Raw genomic sequence first — 25000 nt, forward strand, 5'->3', positions numbered from 1 at the left:
CTCCGTGGTGTCCGTGGAGCCCGTAAGAAGCAGCCACCGCCCCTGATGAGGATGACGATGCCGCTCCTCCCGGCGCCGCGTAAACAAGTCCCGATGCGGGGCTGACGCACCGCGCCCCGCCGCCGCTGTACGGTCCTCCTCCCGCGGGAGAGGAGGGCGAGGAGGAGCAGGGAGGAGGAGAGGAGAGGAACGACAGCCCGGCGGAGGAGGCTGATGATCTCCGGCTGCAGCCTCGATGGGCCGGCGAGGAGGAGCTGCTGCTGGAGGCGGCGAGCAGGGCGCACGGCGAGGCGGCGGAGGAGGAGGTGGTTCCTCCCGGAGCCGTGTCCGGGAGGAAGGCTCTCTGGAACGGGCTGGCGGAGGTGGAACAGCCCGGCGACGGCCCCGCCGCTACCGCGGCTTGTTGTTGGTATTTGGAAAACAGCGCGTTGGCCGCGAAGTACAGAGAAGAACTCATAATTTCGGGGCGCAGGTTTTTTTTGTTTTGATTTGTAGCCACGGGTGGTTTTTAGTGTCGACTTTTTACGAGCTACTGTGAATTATTGGCGACGGTATTACAGTGTAGATTTACGCCAAAAAAAAAGAATCACCCCCCTCCTCCCCTCCCTCCCCTCCCCTGCCTTCCTCCGTCCTTCTCCCCCCTCCCCTCCCTCTCCTTTCCTCGGGGTCTAGAACCACGTGACGTGACAGGAGGGGTCCCATGTGATGCGAGGAGGTCCAATAGCCAATAGGGGGGAGGGGGGCCGCCCACTGAGCCCAGCCCGCTCCTAGAGGCCTGTGTGAGGCGGACACAACAACCCCAGTGACCGCCTGGTATTGGGCCGGGTCGAGCCGGGCATCCCACTGAGCCTAGCCCGCTCCCAGAAGCCTGTTGGACGGACACAACAACCCCAGTGACCGCCTGGTATTGGGCCGGGTCGAGCCGGGCATCCCACTGAGCCCAGCCCGCTCCCAGAAGCCTGTTGGACGGACACAACAACCCCAGTGACCGCCTGGCCGGGCCGGGCCGGGACTTTAATATGGAGCTGTGTATATGTCCTCCATAGAGTCCATTCACCATGTGCATGCATGGGTCTGGATGAATTTATTATGATGAATCATATTTATTTTATAATAACATCCACATGTATATTCGTGCAGAAAGAAGAACATGTTTAACCGTTTTAAAATGTAACTTCGTGTCTCTGTGAGGTTTGACTTATGTCTCTATATGTTTAAAGGTTTATAGCCTGATGATACCTGATGATACCTGATGTATATCAGGTACAGATGTTATGTATTCGGCATGTTTTTACAATAAACAAGCTTTGGGCGTACAGTATGATGTCTTATCTGCACATGTATTTAATAAAAGGGACTATATTATTATAGTATATAATATATAATATAATATACTATATTATATTATTATAAAGGCTTATCTTCCTGCGTATTGTTTTATCCCATATAGTTTTTTTATTATTTTATTATGTTGTATATACTGTGTTGCACAGTATTTATTTTGTGGACCTCATGCACGCGCACACTAGCACGTGGCTGCTTATCTGTAAGCAATACAGTGACACGCGTAAATAATGATTATCGGCATTATTATCACATAAAGTGAGGCGGCGCTATATAAAATATAATCCTAATTTTACTATATATTTCTGAGGTCAAATATATAGGCCTAAATACATTTACACATGTACTATAGACTCACACAAATGAATAATGGTCCATTTATTTACATTTATACTCTAATAATTATACAAAAGTATAAATTAACCCTTTGACAGACAGTATGTATTCCTGTCGACTCATCTCTGCTGACATCAAACTTTATACGTCCATGGATTTAAAACCAGCCGTAAGTGCGTTTTTTGCGGGCCGAGCACGCACGCACGCACACGCACACGCAGGCCATCCAGACCGGGCATTGTGAATGTGAAGGAGCTAAAGTTCAAAGTGATAACTCTCTCTGTGTCTCTAATTATTCGGACAGCTCTCTGGTGTGTAAACTCCATGTCCGACAGAAAGGAGAACAGCGCGGGAAACTGTCCCGCGGATCAATAACCAATAAGAAGTTTGTCGAGTAATCACACACACACACACACGCACACACACACACACACACACACACACACACACACACACACACACACACACACACACACACACACACACACACACACGCTGCTGTGTGTGTACCGTGTTGAGGTTGTTGAGTGTCTGGCAACGCAGAAAAGAGGCTGATCTCTACAAATAAATAATGGACGCTTTTTCACACACACCGCTGTCTGTCTGGAGGGAGGGGGGGGCGCCACACGCACGCGCGTGCACATGCAGGCAGGCCAGGGGGAACGAGCGGAGCAGTTGATTGGGGTATTGATTTCACGTCGCGTCGCTCGCCGACAGATAGGAGAGTGTCACCCATGAAGAGAGACCAGGCAGGCCAGAGAGGCGATAGTAGACCACACACATGGTGTGCGTATGTGTAACTAACGTAGTGAAAGGACACGAGCATCTATACACTCTCAGAGCACTCACTCAGAGATTCCGTGTCCCATGTCATGCGTGCAGACTGCAGAACATGCATGCTCCCAAAAAATGGTCCCTTATTATTACGAGTCCATTTGGTTCCGTGCTGTGATGTAGGGCAGGCTCTACACTGCAGAGTTATGGAGGTCCATTTGGTTCCGTGTGATGTAGGGCAGCAGGCTCTATACTCTCAGAGTTATGGAGGTCCATTTGGTTCCGTGTGATATGTAGGCTTCCCTACATATCACACGGAACCAAATCTACACACTCTCAGAGTTATGGAGCTATAGGTCCATTTGGTTCCGTGTGATAGGGCAGGCTCTACTACACTCTCAGAGCTATGGAGGTCTATTTGGTTCCGTGTGATGTAGGGCAGGCTCTAGTACTATACACTCTCAGAGCTATGGAGGTCTATTTGGTTCCGTGTGAATTGTGATATATGTAGGGAAGGCTCTACACACTCTCAGAGTTACGGAGGTCTATTTGGTTCCGTGTGAATTGTGATATATGTAGGGAAGGCTATACACACTCTCAGAGTTATGGAGGTCTATTTGGTTCCGTGTGAATTGTGATATATGTAGGGAAGGCTCTACACACTCTCAGAGCTATGGAGGTCTATTTGGTTCCGTGTGAATTGTGATATATGTAGGGAAGGCTCTACACACTCTCAGAGTTATGGAGGTCTTTGAGTTAAAAACCGTTTGAGGACGGCTGCTTTAGTTGATATGATAAACTGTTCTCTTCTTTTTATACTCTGCATATCATAATATAACGCAGTCATTTCATATTTAACTTAGACTTCATGCTTAATTTCTCTGTTATTCTGACGCTTTTTATAAGTCGCTCAGCACCGTCTGCTATAACTGCTTTCGTCAGTTTCGTGCAGGGTAAATTGTGAATTGCAATACAATCCTGATTCTTATAATTTAACTGAGAGTTAAATTAAAATCAGCATTTTTAACTCTTTCCTAGGTCAGATTATTTTATTATCAAACGTGAGGTCTTTATTATTGGATATTGTTTTCTATTTAATTTAAAAAGTATACAAGATTTTGGATTAACAATTATTTTCACTAATTATGCATTTTACAGAATTTGCTTTTTGAAATATTGTATAACAAAAATGTTTGAAGCTGCATACACAATGCCACGCTTTAAATTACTATTTTAAAAGATGTTATTAGTGACATAATAAAAAGTGAAGTAGCCTATAATTTAAAAGTAAAACGTATTTTAGTGACATGATGAAAAGTAAAGTATATAGGAATTTAAAACATGCTTTTGACATAAAGTCAAATAGGAATTTAAAACATATCTTAGTGACATAAATGAAAAGTAAAGTATCAATTACAAATGCAAAACATTATTTTAGTGACATAATGAAGTATCAATTTAAAACACTTTGGTGACATATTTAGGCCTAAAGTATAAAGTACAATTATAAAACACTTTAGTGGCATATTTAAAGTAAAGTATTAATTTCAAAAGTATAAAACATATTTTAGTGACATATTTAAAGTATAATTCTAAAACATATTTCAGTGACACAAACATTTAAAGGGTACCTCCGTCGGCTCCGTGTGATTTAACGCGCGTCAGAACTTATCTCGCCGCCGCGGGTCGGTGTCACTTTCAAGTGTCTCCGGGTAAAACAAACCAGAAGTACGCATGCAGGTCAGGTCAAATATTTGCGCGCGCGGCAGCGCGCGTGCTCTGATTTACAGCCACTTAGGGCTCATAGCAGAACGCATTTACGCACACTGACACACACAACACACACACACACACACACACACACACACACACACACACACACACACACACACACACACACACACACACACACATGCACGCGCCTCGCCTCGCCTTTTTCTTCAGAACAGAAGTCACCTGGAGAGCAGGTGCTGCCCTGCTCGAGGGAGGGTCACGGTCACCGGATTGGAACCGGCGGTCTAGTCCGCCTGGCTTCCTGCATGCGTATAGAGACTCAACACACACACACACACACACACACACACACACACACACACACACACACACACACACACACACTACACACACACACACACACACACACACACACACACATACACACACACACACACACACACACGCACGCGGCACCGCACGGGGGTTCTATGGGAAGTTGGAGCCAGGAATGTCTTCTCGGCCCAGTCAGTGCGGGCACAATGGAGCGCGCGTCCGGCCGTGCGTAAAACCGCATGCGTGCAGACAGAGAGCATAATATTGCATATTATATAACTGTCCATATAGGCCTATACTGTATACTGTTACTTATACTGTTCGTATAATTGATAATTGTAATATCACAATAAGGGTTAATAAAGGTATATATATCCCCAACATTTTACATTAAAATTTAAAGGACCCCCAATTTATAGTCTAAATTGTTTAAAAAAATCACACTCGTGTGAAGTGATCGAGGGGCAATCTTGTCAACATCATCTCATTCTGTGCTCATATTCTTATACAAACAACAAACCCAAATACTGACTATATATATATATCTATGTCAATAGGACCCAAAATATGATACAATGTGTTGTGAGCTTGTATAGATCGGCTATTTCAGCAAGTGTAAAATCAGCCATTACGACGGCTGCATCAAAAGGCCCACCAAAATACATTTTAGTCGACTAAATCAACGGTAGATTTAGTCGACTAAAACTAGACTAACACATTCCAGGAGACTCAAATGTGACTAAAACTAAATGAAAACTATTCAAAAGACTATATGACTATAAACTAAAATCAAAATTTGCTGCCAAAAACAACTCTGGAAACAGCCTATAATATAACGTCACAAAGGACAGTTGCGTCACAACATGGCCTCCATCCAGAAGGTTTTTGTTCTGTTCACAGGAGCTGAAACAACAGTGGAGGAAGCGGGACATGTATTCCCTCTGTTCAGGGAGCATACATGGTTCCTCCCAGAACCACTGGTTCTGCTTCACAGACCCTTTAACCGGGGACACAACAGGTTTTCCGGGAAAATATAGCAGATCTACAAGCGAAAATATTTATTTTTAATTGGGTTTGTTTAGGGCCTCCTATATCCAGCTTTTGGTGTACAGTATGTCCACAATCTTTGTCCTACCTACACAAACATTAAATCCACATTGACAACGAATAGACCATTTTAACGTTAATCAGCATGTGTCTATTGTACGTCACGATGATGTACGATGATATGGGATTTTTTTAATTGTTTAGGAAAATATCACGGGATTTTTACTATTTAATTTGTTCTTTTCTGTGGGAGAATGTCTTGCACTAAAACTCTCCCCAACGTCCCACCCGTCAAAATGTCCCTTACAACGACTCCTCCGTGAATGAAGTTCAAACCGCAGAAAGCAGAGCCAATTTCAGCCAAAGATTCCTTAAGATGTAATTTATGTATGAAATAAAAACTAACTCCGCGCCTTATTCCCAAATGCCCAGAAAAGCGCCTCAGTTTGCAGATTTTAGTCTAAAGGAAAATAAACAAACGGAGGGTAAAGGAAATGTTTAAGCCACTGAGACACATTTCTGGACGCCTCAGCAGTGTTGCCATATATTGTGAGAGAAATAAGCAGCCAGGTGTATGAAAGCAAGGGCCACAGGAGAGAGAGAGGGTGGGGGGGGTCTCTGACAAATATTTTCAGAAGATTGCATCTACAATAAGTATCAGTTTGGATTGTAATTGTAGACTATACAAGGACATTGACACAATTGGACCTTGACAACTACACTTTATAACAAGCCCAAATAATCAACTACACTTTAGACACAATTAAACCCAAATAAACAACTACACTTAAGACACAAGCCCAAATAATCAACTATATACACTTTAGAAACAAGCCAGAAAAATACGCAAAACCGCTTATAATAGGCGGACATGGCAACACTGCTCCTCAGTCACTCTTCACTGGAAACTTTCCACGCACGCACGCGCGTCGCGCGCCTGGCTGAGAGAGAGAGAGAGAGAGAGAGAGAGAGACTCTCACTTCTATTATTATTCATCATAAATAAAGAGTGAGACAGATGCACGCTAAGGAAGCAGAGAGTGTGAAATGTCTCCTTCTGGGGCGCGTCTGTCTGCCTGCCTGCCTGCCTGCCTGCCTGCCTGCCTGCCTGTCTGCCTGCCTGCCTGACTGCCTGCATGACTAAACTGCTTCTTCTGATAACGTAGGCACCTACAACACATATTTATTAGCTATACTTATAGTGGCTTAGAAATATGGGGTGCAGACATTTTATGATCAAATAACATTTTGGAACGTGCACTATTTCTTGATAGTTTATTTCATTGACATAATGTTGTGACGACGTGTAGATGTGTTTTTAAATGACCCTCTGAGCGATGGGAACGGTTCGAACATATCCTCCAATAGGCTGACCTGACCTTACGTCATCACCACGTCCTTCATTGTAGGATGAAAGAGAATGGCCGCTTTGATGAGAGGCCGACGTCATCATAAAGTGTGTGTGTGTGTGTGTGTGTGTGTGTGTGTGTGTGTGTGTGTGTGTGTGTGTGTGTGTGTGTGTGTGTGTGTGTGTGTGTGTGTGTGTGTGTGTGTGTGTGTGTGTGTGTGTGTGTGTGTGTGTGTGTGTGTGTGTGTGTGTGTGTGTGTGTGTGTGTGAGAGAGAGAGAGATGTTGTTTTAAAGACTGTTTCCGACTTGTGCTTCTAAATACTTGGCCTGTTGAACTTGGCGTTTTTTATCAGTCTGCTGCTGAGAGAGGGGGAGAGGGAGAGAGAGGGGAGAGAGAGAGGGGGGAGAGAGAGAGATAGAGAGAGTTTTCTGACATCATGGAATTTACATTATGGAATCAATCAACTAAATTTCATTCCATGAATTTCTCCTTTGTACAAAGTACATGTACAGTAGGCTACTGTACTACCCCGTTGTATTTGTTGTTGATAGCACATTTTCTATGCATCTGTTGATGAATTGAAAACATACACCACAGGGTGCACACATTTTTTGACTTGAGAGCTACTTTCATAATGACGGCTCAACAAGATCTCCATCCATCCATCCATTCATCTTCAACCGCTTATCCGTAGTCAGGTCACGGGGGCAACAGCTCCACCATAGAGTGCTCCAGACTTCCCTCTCCAGAGCAACATTATATTGGCTTCCTCCTGGGGGACTCATGTGACTGAACGTCTCACCCTATCTCTAAGGGAGATGCCAGCCACCTGTCGAAAACTCAATGAGTTTTCAACAAGATCTATACCCAATGAAAACATTATAACAGCATTGCTGCAAATGTCTTTGGAATAGCGGTGCTGGGCATTACATTTAAGACAAATGCACTTGGAATGGGAAAGCGGAGAAATGGAATATGTAGGCCTAGAGTTTTATGTATTTCATTTGTAATCTACCGACATTTGCGCGCAGCAACACTCTTGAAAACAAAGTATTGCATTATGGGTTTGAGCTGACATGGGCCCTTTTTTATGTCAATCAATCAATCAATCAAGTCAACTTAATTCAAGTGTCAGATGCCACAAATAGTTTTTATATTTAAATTAAATATTCTCTAGGCCCGGGGCATGCCATGCACAGCCTTTCTGACAGTGGCGTGCACAGACATTTAGAGGGGCAGGTGCTCAAGTGAAAAAAGGGCACCTTGTGCAGCGTGTGGAAAAGGCCGGTTGCCTTAATAGTGTGACATTTATAGATTGTGGGGCCTAAATAATATATTAGAAGCTTTTTTATCAATAATTGATCCATGTCACCATGGTCCACATACTGTACAGTGTACACATTGCCAAAAATGGCAGGAGGTGCTCTAGCGCCCCCTAGTGTCTATCTGTGCACGCCACTGCTTTGTGATCTACCTTTTGGGCACCCCTGACCTATACACTACACTAGTATAGGACCAATAATGGTCCCCAGGACTTTGTTGTGTTATCCCTTTTAGCCTAAATATCTGATTGTACCTCTGTGATGTTTACACACACGCACACACATGCACACGCACACTAACCTAAATCCATTAAAATTATAAACAACAACAATAACAGTTTGGATTCACAGTAAACGGAGGGCGTCACGTGACATTTTTATTACAGGTTTTTTCTCACGTTTTTTTTTTTTTTTTTTTTGTATTTGTACGAATCTTCGTACTTCACGTTTTTAAATGTTTTTTTTTGTTGCACTGTGCGCATGCGTCTTATTTTATTTATTTTTTACCCCAAAGAGATAAAAGGGAGAACAACATAAAAACATGAAACGAACACCATCATCATCGATCAATAAAAACAAAGACAACCTAAACCGAGAAACGACAATAAGAGTAAAAAACATCTCCAGATTCTACTAAAACGGCATAAATAGGCAGTTTCATGTTGTTGGAATCTTTCCAATTAATTAATCGCTGCTACGTCATCACCAATAAATCAATCAATCAATTAATCAATCAGTTGCCATGACAACAATAATAACATAGAAGTGAGAATAATAAAACAGTAAAAAGTGCACCGCCATCTTCATCGTCATCATCATCGTCATCATCATCATCATCATCATCATCATCATCTTTTTTTTAACTTAAAAACTATACAGCTGCCAAAGATAAAAGTTGTTAATAATAATAATAATAATAATGATCAAATTCTAACAATATAGAAATGTTTCCACGATAATTGTTCCACAAAGAAAGGTAGCTATCATTTTTTTTCTTTTCTTTTTTAATGTTTTTAAACACTAGTGTAGGCTAGGCTAACGTGTGTGGTTGCTTGTGTAGTGTTTGACTTTTCACATCCCGCCCCGCTCACCCCCCTCCATGGAACCCTCCCCGCTCGTCCCTCCATCGAACCCGCCCCTCTCGTCCCCCTCGATGGAACCCCCCCTCTTGTCCCCCTCCATCGAACCCGCCCCCCTCGTCCCCCACCATCGAACCCGCCCCTCTCGTCCCCCTCGATGGAACCCGCCCCTCTCGTCCCCCTCGATAGAACCCGCCCCTCTCGTCCCCCTCCATCGAACCCGCCCCTCTCGTCCCCCTCGATGGAACCCGCCCCTCTCGTCCCCCACCATCGAACCCGCCCCTCTCGTCCCCCTCGATGGAACCCGCCCCTCTCGTCCCCCACCATCGAACCCACCCCTCTCGTCCCCCTCGATGGAACCCGCCCCTCTCGTCCCTCAATGGAACCCTCCCCCTCGCCCCCCTCCATCGAACCCGCCCCATTCGTCCCTCGATCGAACCCGCCCCATTCGTCCCTCCATCGAACCCTCCCCAATCGTCCCTCGATCGAACCCGCCCCCCCTCCCAACATCAATTTCTAATTTGTGGACTTAAAACAAATCATTTGCTTCGTCATTTCCGATTTGAGTTCTTCCTTCTTCTTCCCACATAACGTTTCCTAAAAAGTCTCTCGACGGCTCACAGCAAGGCCCAGTGTAGTGTGTAGCTAGCTATATAGGCCATAATAAGTCCGGTCCAGTAGTCCATGTCCAGTTCTTCTCGAGTCGCCATTTTGTTTAGTCTTTTGGCCTGAGTGTCCATGTATGGGTTTTCAAAACAACGAGACTCCAGTCCATTCCAGTCCCTCTCCACTCCAGCCCCGGGGTCTTTCAAAACCATCCATTTTTATTCACATAAGGTTATTTATTCTTCGTAATACTCACTCGATGTGTCGCTTACGGGAGATCGCACTGGGTGATCAGGCACCCAGTGGGATCTCCTGTAAGCGACACAATGAGTCAGTATTGTTCGAATAAAACCGGGGTTACGTTTGTAACAAGGAGTTTTCATAACCAGGGTTACGTTCGTAACCTGTAGTTTTCATAACCGGGGTTACGTTCGTAACCTGTAGTTTTCATGTTGAAAACAACGAGCCTCCATAGTCCAATCCGTAACTCTCTCCACTCCACCCCGGGTCTTTCAACAAAAACAACATATTTTCATCAAAAAGACATTTTGTTTTTAATTTCTCTCGAGAGAGACTCCAGTCCAGTTCCAGTTCCCTCTCTCTCTCTCCACCCCGGGTCTTTCACACCATGTTCATTTCTCTATTTCTCTACATTTGTTTGTTATTTTTGTCGCAGCATTCCTCTGCGCTGGAGGAGCAGTGCGACGCGGGTCCGGGGGGACCCCCCCCTCCCCCATCCCCTCCCCCTCCTGCCCCCCCTGCGTCTCCCCTCAGCATCTCCTTCTCTCTCTTCTCCCTCTCCACCTCCTCCTGCTCGCTCTTGGACGAAGGGAACTTGTCCTTGTTGTTCTCCTTCTTCCACTTCATGCGTCGGTTCTGGAACCAGATCTTCACCTGCCGCTCGGTGAGCGCCAGCGCGTGCGACACCTCGATGCGCCGCTTCCTGGTCAGGTACGGGTTGAACAGGAACTCCTTCTCCAGCTCCAACGTCTGGTAGCGGCTGTACGTCTGGCGGCCGCGCCGACGACCCGCTGCTGCTTACAGGCAGGGAGACAGGTGAGGGAGAGACAGACAGGCAGTCAGGGAGACGGGTGGAGGGGAGAGAGACAGACAGAGAGAGAGACAGATAGGATGACACATCATTAGAGGAATACTCCACATTCTTGCTTATCAACATACACCGCGTGCGTGCATGCGTGTGTGCGTGTATGTGTGTGCGTGTGTGCGTGTGGTATTAATTGAAAAGGTCAGATGTCAACATAATCATGACGGCAGTACGTCACTATTTAATCAAACACACACAAACACACACACGCGAACACACGCACGCACGCACAGACGCACGCACGCATGCACGCATGCATGCACGCCACGCACAGATGCACGCACCCACGCAGCCATAAACATGTGCACACAGAGGAGGGACTTTAAATTTATGAAGTGTCGGGTTAGAGAAAGGGCAAGGGGGGAAGGGGGGAAGAGAGAGATAGGAAGACAGACAGACAGCTAGATAGATAGATAGACAGAGAGACAGATAGACAGGATAACAGACAGACAGCTAGATAGATGGACAGAGAGAGAGACAGATAGACAGGATAACAGACAGACAGCTAGATAGACAAACAGAGAGAGAGAGAGAGAGAGAGAGAGAGAGAGAGAGAGGATGACATACAGTATGAGTTATTCTGCTGTAATATCTATATGACCCAGAGAGCAGGAAGGTGATGTCATAGATATGTAAATATATACATTAAACATACAGTATGCATGATGGATGTGCAGTGTTCTGAACACGCCACCACACTCCACTGCGTCAGACGGTCAGACCATAGAGTCAGACCATAGAGTCAGACGGTCAGACCATAGAGTCAGACGGTCAGACCATAGAGTCAGACGGTCAGACCATGGAGTCAGACGGTCAGACCATGGAGTCAGACCATAGAGTCAGACCATAGAGTCAGACCATAGAGTCAGACGATCAGACCATAGAGTCAGACGGTCAGACCATAGAGTCAGACCATAGAGTCAGACGGTCAGACCATAGAGTCAGACGGTCAGACCATAGAGTCAGACCATAGAGTCAGACCATAGAGTCAGACCATAGAGTCAGACGGTCAGACCATAGAGTCAGACCATAGAGTCAGACGGTCAGACCATAGAGTCAGACGGTCAGACCATAGAGTCAGACCATGGAGTCAGACGGTCAGACCATAGAGTCAGACCATAGAGTCAGACCATAGAGTCAGACGGTCAGACCATAGAGTCAGACCATAGAGTCAGACGGTCAGACCATAGAGTCAGACGGTCATTGGTCATTAAATCATCTTATGTTGTCAGTGCTAACAATGTTAGGGAAGGACATGTTGTGGGCTCCATATTGCGCCACCCTTATCCATTAACCCTACACTTATTTTCAATTTTTTACTATTTTGAAAATAGTAAAAACAGTTCAACCAGCCGATCTACATCTACACGTTGTGAGCTTGTAGATCGACTATTTTAACTATTTTAAAAGGTTTTTTTAAATAGTAAGAAATTCCAAATAAGTTTAGGGATAAGGGTTAAGGAGTGGCATATTATATTTATATTCATATAGCACTATCTATATATAAATAGACTCATAGAACTATATCTAATTCATATAATAACTATACTGAGTCTCATCACATCTGCTTTGTATTCCACGAGACTGCTCTAGAGTATTCTGACACGCTTGTCTATGTTTACATATTTTGCTCTAAATATCTGACCTGTTTTCACCCTTAGCTTGCCTCTCTCTCTCTCTCTCTCTCTCTCTCTCTCTCTCTCTCTCTCTCTCTCTCTCTGTCTCTCCCTATCTTTTCCTATCTGAAAACGACGGGGTTTGTACGAACATCGATCCCATGGCCTCACACTTCTGTCCACCTAAAGCTGTGATGTGACAAATTAAGATGAAACTGATTCTGAATATTATGTATGTCTCATCATCCTACAGTAGTAGTCCTGAAGAACTGAATAAGTCTTTCATATACTGTACATAATGTGTTTGTCTAATAATCTATACTGCATATCTACAACTACAATATGTGTGTCTCCCCATATTATATTCGTTATACTACAGTGTGTCTGTATCCTAAAAAACAAAGCACTTAGTACAAAGCATGATAGTAGAAAACGTCAACTTCCAGCCATTTCACTGCCATTGAATTCATGCTTGTTTTTTTTACACACAAACAAGAGTGCAGAGAGAGCAATGCAATGCTTCATCAAATAAAATATATACAGCAGGTAATCAATGAACCTACAATCTGTCTCTAAACAACTCCTCTGAATAGTGCAATAATATTCAGACACAAACTGTATCAAATGTATAAACGTTATAGTTATATCCACAGAGAACCTAAATGCGGTCGTTATGTCAGCAAAACGCCCGGCATTAACATCCAACGAGGCTGATTATCACCTCGCCTAAATCCAGTATTACACTCTTCCAGAACCATGTACAGTTTATGAGACCGTACCGTACTACGGCATTAGGAGCCAGAATAATAAGCCAAGCACATGGAAAAGCAGATGGATATTATGTTCTGTTATACTGTAAACGCCCCGCTGAGAAATGTCATCATTCCTAATATAGATTCTCTACGACAAGATGATGGACATAGTGTTGAAATAACACGAAGCAACATTAACCACATGTTTTATAATGTCTAATAAATCCCAGGAAACATTCATACTGGTCTAGAATTAATCCTATAACGCCACAATTTGCAGTTTAGGCCTTTTTTCAGACGCTCTTAGTCCAGAGCAATATACAGTAAGCAAGAACAACTCATGGTGATACATCACATACATAGAAATAGAAAGAACCAGTCTAACAGTAGAATATATTTAAAAAAAGCAATAATCTGTACATTGAAACTATGAACACAGAATACCAGGTCAATATCGTTGCTGTCGGGAGGAAACCTCATAACTCCATTTTTTTAGGTTTTTTTGTTGGTTCAAAAATATTGAACCAATGGAAAGTAGTAAAAAGTGCTTTGGACAAAACCTCTTAACTCCATTGGACCCTCAAAATGTCTACTAAAGCAACTAACTCCACCACCTTTCTCCCTCTCATGTAAGTAAATGACATAAATATATAAAGTTACAACACCAACTTTGATGAGGCTGTATTGCCTTGTTTTAAAAATATAAGGTTTTCTTAATTTCCTGAAAAAAAAAGAAAAAAGAAAATAATTTCCCGACAGCAGAGATACCATAACCTGCATGGAATCTGTCTCTTTCATTTCTAGCCTTTGCATTCAAGCCTGTAAAGAGAACGCTATACAAAACTAAACGCTCGCGGGCCGACCAATACTTTATGAATGAAACCGAGGTGTTTATTATAGGCTGTGTGTAACTGTAACTGCACAGCCTGTGCTGATGAATGGACTGTATTAAAGCTGTAATCCTGTGATGATCAGTGCTAGGTTTAAACTTTAAATCCATGTCAACACGCGCTAATCCTGCTCTGTCGCTGCTCAGCCTGCACTTACCGCATGCAGCACGGAGGAGATGGATTTCTTTTTTTAGAAAAAAAAGCATCTCACTCTCAGCAGCTCCCTTACAGGAAATGTCTCCAACCACAGGAACCCTCCTGTTTCTAGGGGTCGTTCATGCAGCATTTAGCCCCAGAATAGCCTGATCTGCAACAAACGCTTACGGACGTGTCGTGGACGTGACACGTCCGTGAGCTTTGTTGCAGATCGGCTATTTTCGGTGAAGAGCCATTTGGTGAGAGCAGGTTCCCAAACATTTGAGCTCGAGAGTCGAGACTGATTTATCCTTTATTTTTTTATAGACGTTCCCCTGTGACCCAAACTAGTGAAAATATAGCAGCCGATCTATGGCTATTTTTGACCACTTCTTAAATATTTGTTCTGTAATTTGTGGAATTTCTTTAGATTTTTCTTTGATTCCTTCCATGAAATGACTGGGAAAGAAATCATTGAATTGTGTTTCTAATTCATGAAATTGTTAGCTTTTTTGGGAAGGTATATTTTGAAAATAATTTGAAAAAAAAAAGGGACACATGCACATATGGGTCCATGCACTGACCCTGCAGTGCTTCTATAGAGGGGAAAAGGAGAGAGGGTCTCGCCTATGGCCCCTGGGGCGCTCACAAAAGTGAGAAAGTAATGCCTTCTTTCTTTCTTGGGAACCCCCTTCGGTTTCCGAGCTATGTGTCTGCATGGCCTCTCGGGTCAGGAGCCTATCTCCTGTTTCCGTAGCGTGCGTGCGTGTGTGCGTGCGTGCGTGCGTGTGTGCGTGTGTGTGTGTGTGTGTGTGTGTGTGTGTTGTGTGTGTGTGGTGTGCATGGCGTGAGGTAGCTTGATGTCCAAAGTACACTCTCAGTACGTCAACAAGGTCAGAACACTAGATACGGGCGTTTAAGTGTTTCACGTCACGTTGCACTTATAAGTACAATGTTGAGGTATTTCTAGTATACCTCAGTATTTCCAATACTTTTCCTTCTACTCCAACTGTACTTTTACTCCACTATATTTATATTTTAAAACTTTAGTTACAGTTACTTTGTAGATTTTTACTCGTATTACAATACATACCACTTCAGACATATACATTTCGGTCATTTGATAATAGCCGATCTACAAAGCTCACAATGTGTTGCGATGCAACACAATGTGTGAGCTTGTAGATCGCCTATTTTCTAAATAGTATTTTTGTACATTTTAAGCATTTGAAAACATGCAAAAACCGGACATTCTGCTGAGCACTTTCTACTTTTGGTGTACATTAAGTACATTTTGATACCAATACTTTTGTACTTTTACATAGATTTTGAATTCCGGACTTTCACATAGAGAATAATGTACACTGCAGTTTTGATACATTTAAGTTAAAAATGTGAGTAGGCCTACCGTACTGTACTGTACAAAGCAAAGCAAAGTTACTATATTTACCCAGGGTAACTGGACTAAGCTCAAGAACTTGTTTACAGCCAGGCCCTGCTCATAGAACATTTCATGGTTAGGGGTTCAATGCCTTGCTCAAGGGCACTTCAGCGGTGGTAATTTTAACATGCCGGTCCGGGGATACGAACTAGCGACCTTCCGATATCAAGACCGCTTCGCAAACCGTTCGGCCACCGCTGCCCCAAGTACCGAATCTGATTATAAGATGACCCCATTTTTCAAGACTCATTTGTGGAAAAAGAACATTGAATGTCAAATAGTCTAGTCCCGATTATAATACGACCCATTTTTTTAGCATATTTCCATTGGATAAATACGTAGTCTTACATTCAGACCAACACTGTGCTCTGATCAGCAGAGTTAGAAAGAGGAACATGGTTTTGTGGTGAAAACGTGGTGTTCGGCATGGTTTGTTTGTTTGTTTGTTTGTGACAGCGCTGAGAATTGATTGATTGATTGATTGATTAATTGATTGATATTTCACAGTATGGGTACATTTCAAACGAGAGTCAATACAAACAACTGTTACTTTGTGGACGAAACCATGATAAAGCGTTACACTTCTATTCACAACAGAAAGGACTAAATGCTCTTCACTCTCCACTTCCTGCACAAATACATTTGGGAGAAATTAACGTTTATTGCCCTGCTCTGTAGCAGTAAGCGTCTTATCAAAGCCTCATTGTCACATTTTGAATTAATATTCCTGCAGATTTACAACGTGGACTCTTTTGTATAATACAGTCCAGCAGCACATGGATCTGAGGGGTGGAACAGCCTATTGTAATACGAAGGATACACATCAACGGACATGTGAACATAATTAACGCATTCAGGACGGGAATCCCTTGAAAATCTGCTATTTTATTGAAGAAAAAGAAAGTTGAATATATATTCTTTCAGAGCAAACGTTTTAAACTCAAAACAGTTTTAAGGACATGTTTGTCAGACCAATGCAGCTGCTACAACAAAACAGTTTTAAGGACTTGTCACACCAATGCAACTCCTTGCAACAAAATAGTTTTAAGGACATTTGTTAACATTAAGGAAGTATTTAGACAGGTACATGCGGTGTAGTGAATCTTGTGGACCAGACCCATTGCAAGATGCTGTACTCTGTCGTCATGTCGGAATGGTAGCAGTGCTTAGCCTACATATAAAGTCCTACAGAGCTGCTGGTTGAATAGCAGCCGGGGGTGGACTGGCCATAGGACGTACCAGGCATATGCCCGGTCTGGGCCAAATGTTAAATTAGTGGCTGTTGGCTGTGTATAATTTATGTTGTATATATACTATAAATGTGGTGGCGTTAAGGGCTTGTAGTTGTATTTCAAGTATTCCTATGGGCCTCACTCGACCCGAAAAGCCAGTAGAGTATCTACGCGCTCCATGGTTGTGGTGGGCCATACAGTCTGCATGGTTGTGGTGAGCCAGTCTGCATGGTTGTGGTGGGCCAGTCAGCATGGTTGTGGTGGGCCAGTCTGCATGGTTGTGGTGGGCCAGTCAGCGTGGTTGTGGTGGGCCAGTCTGCATGGTTGTGGTGGGCCAGTCAGCATGGTTGTGGTGGGCCAGTCTGCATGGTTGTGGTGGGCCAGTCAGTGTGGTTGTGGTGGGCCAGTCTGCATGGTTGTGGTGAGCCAGTCTGCATGGTTGTGGTGGGCCAGTCAGCATGGTTGTGGTGGGCCAGTCTGCATGGTTGTGGTGGGCCAGTCAGCGTGGTTGTGGTGGGCCAGTCTGCATGGTTGTGGTGGGCCAGTCTGCATGGTTGTGGTGGGCCATACAGTCAGCATGGTTGTGGTGGGCCAGTCTGCATGGTTGTGGTGGGCCAGTCTGCATGGTTGTGGTGGGCCAGTCTACATGGTTGTGGTGGGCCAGTCTGCATGGTTGTGGTGGGCCAGTCTACATGGTTGTGGTGGGCCAGTCTGCATGGTTGTGGTGAGCCAGTCTGAAAGGTTGTGGTGAGCCAGTCAGCGTGGGCAAAATTCAGCGGAAATGTCGGTGCCGAATGTTTGTCTAATAGCAGCTGCATCATATGCACACAGATGTAACACGTTAACTACAGATATAGACATGTTGTTCTGTGCTATACTGTACTCGTCTAGTACAGTATATAGATGTTGTCCTGAATGTGTTTATTATCGATTTCCCTTTCATTCTCTCTGTATGTCTTCTGCCCGCAACACAACACAGTAAGCAACTACCCATAGCTGCTACTAAACAACGGCGGCCATTCACTGAGTGACTTACACACAGTGTAGGTAACCATGGCTACGGTGATAGTGGTTGGTGATCCGTGAACTCTGTTTCGACATCTCATTTCATTTGTGTCTGGTTATTAATCCGTTCTGGGCGGGAAACCCCTTTAAGCATTATTCATGTTATACTTTAGCTATTGAAAATAGCAGATCTACAAGCTCGTATAGTTTGAGCTTGTAGATCTGCTATTTTGTGAAAAATTGTAAAAATGTGGCACAAATCTTTGAATATATATTCTTTCAGAGCAAACGTTTTTAACTCCTATCTTTGCTTCGTCCCTGGAACTACATATTTTCAGATGGGGGTCGACGGCGAATTACATTTAATCTTTGGGGTCCTTGACATGAAATAGTTTGAAACCACTGATATAGAAACATAGGATTTTTCATAAAACTGTGATGAGTTAGAAGACATTTTGAATAGAATCTGTTCTCAGTCCTAGATGTGTTAAAGTGTAGTTGGGAGCGCGTGCGAGAGAGAGAGAGAGAGAGAGAGAGAGAGAGAGAGAGAGAGAGAGGGACTCTCCCAGACGAGCCTCATGATGTGAAAACCAAAAGGAACTCTTTTGTTGTTTGGGATGATGGAAGCTTTTTAGCTTTTAACCCTTCATTATCGCCCACCGTGTTCCAACCAACTATCGCTGTCTGTGTGTTTGATCACATTATGAACAGCTAGCGTGGAAAGTGGCTCCAATTAGCATGACGCGCATGCAGGGAATAATTATACCGTCTGAAAAACCCTAGACTACAGCCTGCAGCTAGACAACTACAGACCCCTAGACTACAGACCCCTAGACTACAGCCTGCAGCTAGACAACTACAGACCCCTAGACTACAGACCCCTAGACTACAGCCTGCAGCTAGACAACTACAGACCCCTATACTACAGACCCCTAGACTACAGCATACAGCTAGACAACTACAGATTACAGCATACAGCTAGACAACTACAGACTACAGACAACTACAGACTACAGCTAGACAACTACAGACAGGCAGCACAGGCTAGTTTCACCTATTAGTCAACTACAGATATTACAAACCACATTTTCACCTCTTAGCCCCCCCACCCCACCCACCCCTTTCCCCCCTCACTGTATATGTTTCTTTTCCCCTTTTACCTCCTCTATGATGATTTCCTGTTTTGACTACATAGTTGTGTATATTCGTACGTCTCTAAATGTTTTGATGAATTGAACTTGGTAGGCCCTATTGTAAACAAGTGTAATGCTTTATGGTGTCGTCCACTCACTGTTAACAGTTTTTATATTGAGTTGTACTTGAAATGTACTGTAATCAATCAATCAATCAATCAATCAATCAATAGCCAACTACAGATTTAGGCTATGTTTACCATGCTATATTAACCATGCATATACACTATAAAGAACATTTTCAATATTAGTCAAAGGCTTTTCACCTATTTGTCCACTACAGTAGGCTATAACAAAAGTTTAAACCAACAGTATAGGCTGCAAATAACATTTTAAACCAACAGTATAGGCTACAAATAACATTTTATACCAACAGTATAGACTACAAATAACATTTTAAACCAACAGTATAGACTGCAAATAACATTTTAAACCAACAGTATAGGCTACAAATAACATTTTAAACCAACAGTATAGACTGCAAATAACATTTTAAACCAACAGTATAGGCTACTGTTGGTAGCCCCCCCACCCCATCCACCCATCCTTTTCCCCCTCACTGTATATGTTTCTTTTCCCTTTTTACCTCCTTTATGATGAATTCCTGTTCTGTTCTTTGACTATATAGAAGTGTCTGTTTGTACGTCTCTAAATGTTATGATGAATTGAACAAGGTGGACCCTCTTGTAAGCAAGTGTAATGCTTTATGGCGTCGTCCACTCACAGTTAACAGTCTTTGTATTGAGTTGTGCTTGAAATGTACTGTAATTCTGCAAACTAATTAATATTTCAATCAATCAAACAAAATAGTATACGGATATACAGAATATTTTCACCTATATTTGTCACATATTAGCCAAGAACATTTTCACCAGAATATTGTCCAGTACAGTACAGTACAGTACAGTACAGTACAGTACAGTACCGTACAGTACAGTACAGTACAGTACAGTACAGTACAGTACAGTACAGTACACCATGCGTTATTGTAGCAGCGCCACAATGTGAAATCACGTGACAATTATCTGATTTCCTGTTTTTCATTCCAAAATGGTAGCCTACTTTTAGCCTTTCATCATAATACAGCTCCTCGATTATTGTACAGTATTAGAGAGTCGTGTCCGTATTATATTCTGTTCTATTCCATTGATTGATTCATTGATTCATTGATTCATTGAAGTATTTATTAACAGTTTGCATATAGGTACATTTCAAGCACAACTCAATACATACACTGTGAGTGGACGACACCATGGCATTACAGTTGTTTACAATAGTCCACCATTTTCAATTAATCAGAACATTTAGAGATGTACAAATATAGGCTTTACACAAAAGCCAAAAGCATAACTCTTTAATAACTAAAATATAATCTCATGTAACCCTATTATACAATAGTGATTAAGGAACAGAAATATTGTTTTGATTATCAGTTAGTTTATTAATTCGAAACTGGCCCCTATAAATGCTGAAACCCCTGTATTGAGTTGTGCTTGGAATGTACTGTAATTCTGCAAACTGTTAATAAACTTAAATCAATCAATCAATCAATCAATCAATCATAATGGTAAGAGTTTTATTATAGATAAAGGATAAATGCTCTTCACTCTCATTGACTTAGAGGCTACAAATACATCATTTGAGATAAATTGTTTTATTTTTAAACATTTGATAGATAACTCTTATCAAATACTCACCGTCTCATATTTAATTAATATTCTCCATATATATGATTGCAAAATGAATGATTTAGCAGAGTAACTGTATTTAAATATGTAGGCTACTCTAAACAGAGTAACCATGTATTTAAACATGTACTCTAGGCACAAACAGAGCGCTGTGTTAATCAGTGTGTGTGTGTGTGTGTGTGTGTGTGTGTGTGTGTGTGTGTGTGTGTGTGTGTGTGTGTGTGTGTGTGTGTGTGTGTGTGTGTGTGTGTGTGTGTGTGTGTGTGTGTGTGTGTGTGTGTGTGTGTGTGTGTGCGCGTGTGTGTGTTAATCACTGATTGTAAATAGATTTCAGCCTCGTCAATCTGAAGGGCCTACTTTAATACGAGCACACCGCGGATATATCAACGTGTGTGTGTGTGTGTGTGTGTGTGTGTGTGTGTGTGTGTGTGTGTGTGTGTGTGTGACTGTGTGTGTGTGTGTGTGTGTGTGTGTGTGTGTGTGTGTGTGTGTGTGTGTGTGTGTGTGTGAGGCGCGCGTGCACGCCTGTATGAAAGGGTCTACGTTTGTTTTACGATCACTATCATAAAACCGCAGTCAGAAATACAGCCTACAACATGCGCGTAAACACACGCGCGCGCGCGCACACACACACACACACACACACACACACACACACACACACACACACACACACACACACTGAAGAAAGAAATATATGGGCTCAAACAAAATAGGCTACTATACATGTCAATCCCCCCCCCCCTCTCTCTCTCTCTCTCTCTCTCTCTCTCTCTCTATAGTTTTAAGCTATCAATTATCGTCTACCTATAATAAAATGTGAGATATATTTTCGTCGACGTTGATTTATCCTCCAACAGCATTTATTTAAATGATGATCACAGCCCGTTCGATTTCTGTCGCGCGTTAAAACGACGTGCGTGCGTGGCGTGCGTGTAAAACTGGCAATATAAACACACACACACACACACACACACACACACACACACACCACACACACACACAACTCGGTTTAATGTTTAACCACAGCTAAGCTTCACGTATGGATCGCCTTTTTTTGGGGAAGTATAAAAACACATAGTCCAAGTACAAAGGACAATTATAACTTATATAATTAAGTTTTAAGTGGTTAAATTGCTTTTATAAATGCCTAAAGTATAGCCTCATGCAAATAATGAGGATCTGTCATACATTTTGTTGATCTGGCTATAGCATTCTATAGGCTATATTATGTGTTTATTATAGTTTAGTTTCAATGTACACAATATATGTCAGAATACATTATATATTCGAGTGGTTTTCAACCCTTTTCATATCAAGGTCCATTATTTTATTCGCCATTTGAGCCACGGACCACCGTTTGATGACGTTTAGCCATTCAGACCCATTTGAGCCACGGACCACCATTTGATGACGTTTAGCCATTCAGACCCATTTGAGCCACGGACCACCATTTGATGACGTTTAGCCTCTCAGACCCATTTGAGAACTCTCAATAGTTAAAAATCTGTAATAAGGGTCCACTTGGTTACCAACTCTCCATCATTTATAGCTGCATACCTGGAACCCCCCTCAAGGACCACTGGTGGTCCCCGGACCACTGGTTGAGAACCACTGATAGGCCTATATTCTTGGTCTTGTGCAAAGGCTAAAAATATCTAACTATAGCAAGTTATATATCATTATATTTAGCCCGTTACAGGTTCATTTGGCATACTATATATATACCGTAGTTAATGTAAATATTATTAATTTGGGATATTCTATACTCAGTAGAGTTACACATGATGATCAGGTTCTTGGTTGGTTCTAGATGACTATTTATATATTTTTTACTGTTAGACTGATATTAGGTTATCTTGGCTTACTTATGACTATATATTTCTGTCTACATTAGCATGTGTTGTTCATGCTTACTGTAAATCGCTCTGGATTAACCGCGTCTGATATAAATGCCTAAAATAGTACATTATAAATCGTGTCCTGTGTTACATAAAGCCGTCCAACATGCTACATATGAAGCTATATTATGTTTCTGTACTTAACCCTTGAGGGGAAAGGCCACCGTGAAGCAGCCTTAATGCACGGCAAGTATACAGTCGTAAAAGAACAACCTGGCTGTAAAACTTAAACACACGCGAACGCGCACACACACGTGCGCGCGCACACACGCACACACACGCGCACACACGCGCACACAAACACACACACACACACACACGCACACACACACACACACACACACACACACACACACACACACACACACACACACACACACACACACACACACACACACACACACACACACACACGGTAAAAATCACCTGCGTTAACTCATATGCTCTCTGACAGACAGTGCATGTGGAAACATGTAACCAAATGGACCCGTATAAAGGGTCAACATTTTATGTGCAAACGTATATCTAAATATCTATAGCTTATACTGTAATAACTATATACGATTATACGTACCAAATGTATCTTTATAGGCTATTCACAAACGGAGAGACATGTGGAGCTGTAACCAAATGGACCCAGCAGGGTCAACATTACAGTTCTGTCCAAAAGCACCACATTCCATCTACACTCCACTGCAGTATATTTTTCTGTGTTTCTAAGGCTACAGCCGCGGTTCACCTCTCACCCCCACGTTTTACGGGCTTTTTCCACTGTCTCTAAGGTCTCTCTCTCTCTCTCTTGTCAGGGAAGGAAGGAGGCTAACATATAAAGACATAAAGAAATGCTGAAAAGGTTTCTGCCCTGTATTTAATTTATAATCCCCCCTTCCATAAAATAAAACTATTTAAGGGATTCTCAGCTAGAGAAAAGAACCGCATTCTGTCTCCCAAACAGTCTGGCTCTTCCTGTCCGTCTGTCCATATTATAGTTCCATTCTGTCCTTCTGTCTGTCCCTCCATATAGTTCCATTCTGTCCTGTTGGTCTCTTTGTGTTTTCCGGAGACTCTCAGGAAGGTAATCAAACCATAAACTCATTGACGAGTTTTCAGCTGCTTCAATAAAACCATAAAATGCTATAATATCTACTTTATGGCTCTTCGAACTGAGCCTGAACTGAAAGGTTCTGTTTTTAAACTTATACAACGTCTTCCACCCTGTGCTGTGGTCCGTCATTCCACCCTGACATGAGACACTGACTGACCGACTGACCTGACCCACGGACCGCGGACCACTACCAGCTCTCTGTCTCCCCTCCAAGCCGGCCTGCCTGCTCCTTATCCCGGACTGTATACTGTCTGACACTCACCTTGTGTTTGACACGGAAGAGGACAGTCAAGAAGAACAAAACAAAAGCAAAGAAAAAACAACCTCCACCTTAATTCCACCTCCCCGGGTGGCTCATGGGGTCGTGTCTGCCTCACCTTGCGGTCTCATCCAGGGGAACAGCTGGGTCGGCGACGGGCTCTGCTCCGTGCCGTCCGCCTCGTCGGGCCCTAATCCCGGCGCGCCGCCCAGTTTACAGTCGCTGTATTGGACCAGGTCCTGGGGGTCCTGAGGACCCCCGCCGCCGCCGCCAAACAGCGACGCGGCGGTCTGCCGCCCCGCGGCCGCGTGAAGCGCCGCGGCGTCGTAACCGTAGAAGTTGGACACCGGCTCCCCGGCGTGGCAGGTGACCGCGCAGGGGCTCTGCTGGTACGGGTTGGCCTGCAGCGCCGAGCCGCCGTGGTGGTAGAAGTCCTGGATCTGCGCGTGGTGCGGCCCGGCGTGCTGGAACGCCGCCGCGGCAGCCGCGGCCCCTCCGGGCCCCGCCGGGCCGTACACCACGGTGGGCCGCGACCCACCCAGGTCCTGGGCGAAGCCGCACTCATAGTAGTTCGGACGCAACGAGTCTCCGCTCTTGTACTTGGAGAACAGCGAGTTGACGAAATACGAACTCATCTTTTTTTTTGTTACGTTTATTTAATGTTTGTTTTCAAGTTGTTTGGTGTGTGTGTGTTCTGTTGAAGTTTAGTTTAAAAGCAGTTTAAAAAAACAGGATATCAATGAAGGTAGTTTTTTTCCTTTCTCTCTCGCGG

The 25000-nt window shown here is 43.4% G+C and overlaps 2 protein-coding genes across 2 annotated transcripts in view; both read right to left on the minus strand.

Annotated features, from left to right (window-relative positions):
• The window catches only part of LOC308323633 (uncharacterized protein), a 19491-nt gene extending 18269 nt beyond the window's left edge, over positions 1 to 1222 (minus strand). Inside the window, exon 1 of the mRNA XM_080775392.1 lies at positions 1 to 1222. This exon is cut by the window's left edge and continues 201 nt beyond it. Within this exon, the coding sequence (XP_080631518.1) occupies positions 1 to 457 (457 nt within the window). The 5' untranslated portion in view covers positions 458 to 1222.
• A 9332-nt stretch (positions 1223 to 10554) lies between these two features.
• Positions 10555 to 25000, minus strand: part of hoxb8a (homeobox B8a) — a gene marked incomplete at its 3' end in the record, with an annotated part of 14620 nt that continues 174 nt past the window's right edge. The window contains exons 1-2 of the mRNA XM_080776492.1: positions 24347 to 25000; positions 10555 to 10940 (exon numbers count right to left, since the gene is read on the minus strand). The exon at positions 24347 to 25000 is cut by the window's right edge and continues 174 nt beyond it. Of these exons, the coding sequence (XP_080632618.1) occupies positions 10555 to 10940; positions 24347 to 24863 (903 nt within the window). The 5' untranslated portion in view covers positions 24864 to 25000. The remainder of the gene's footprint in view (positions 10941 to 24346) is intronic.

This window comes from Protomyctophum bolini (assembly GCF_963924005.1).
Source record: "Protomyctophum bolini genome assembly, chromosome: 11".
NCBI lineage: Eukaryota > Metazoa > Chordata > Actinopteri > Myctophiformes > Myctophidae > Protomyctophum > Protomyctophum bolini.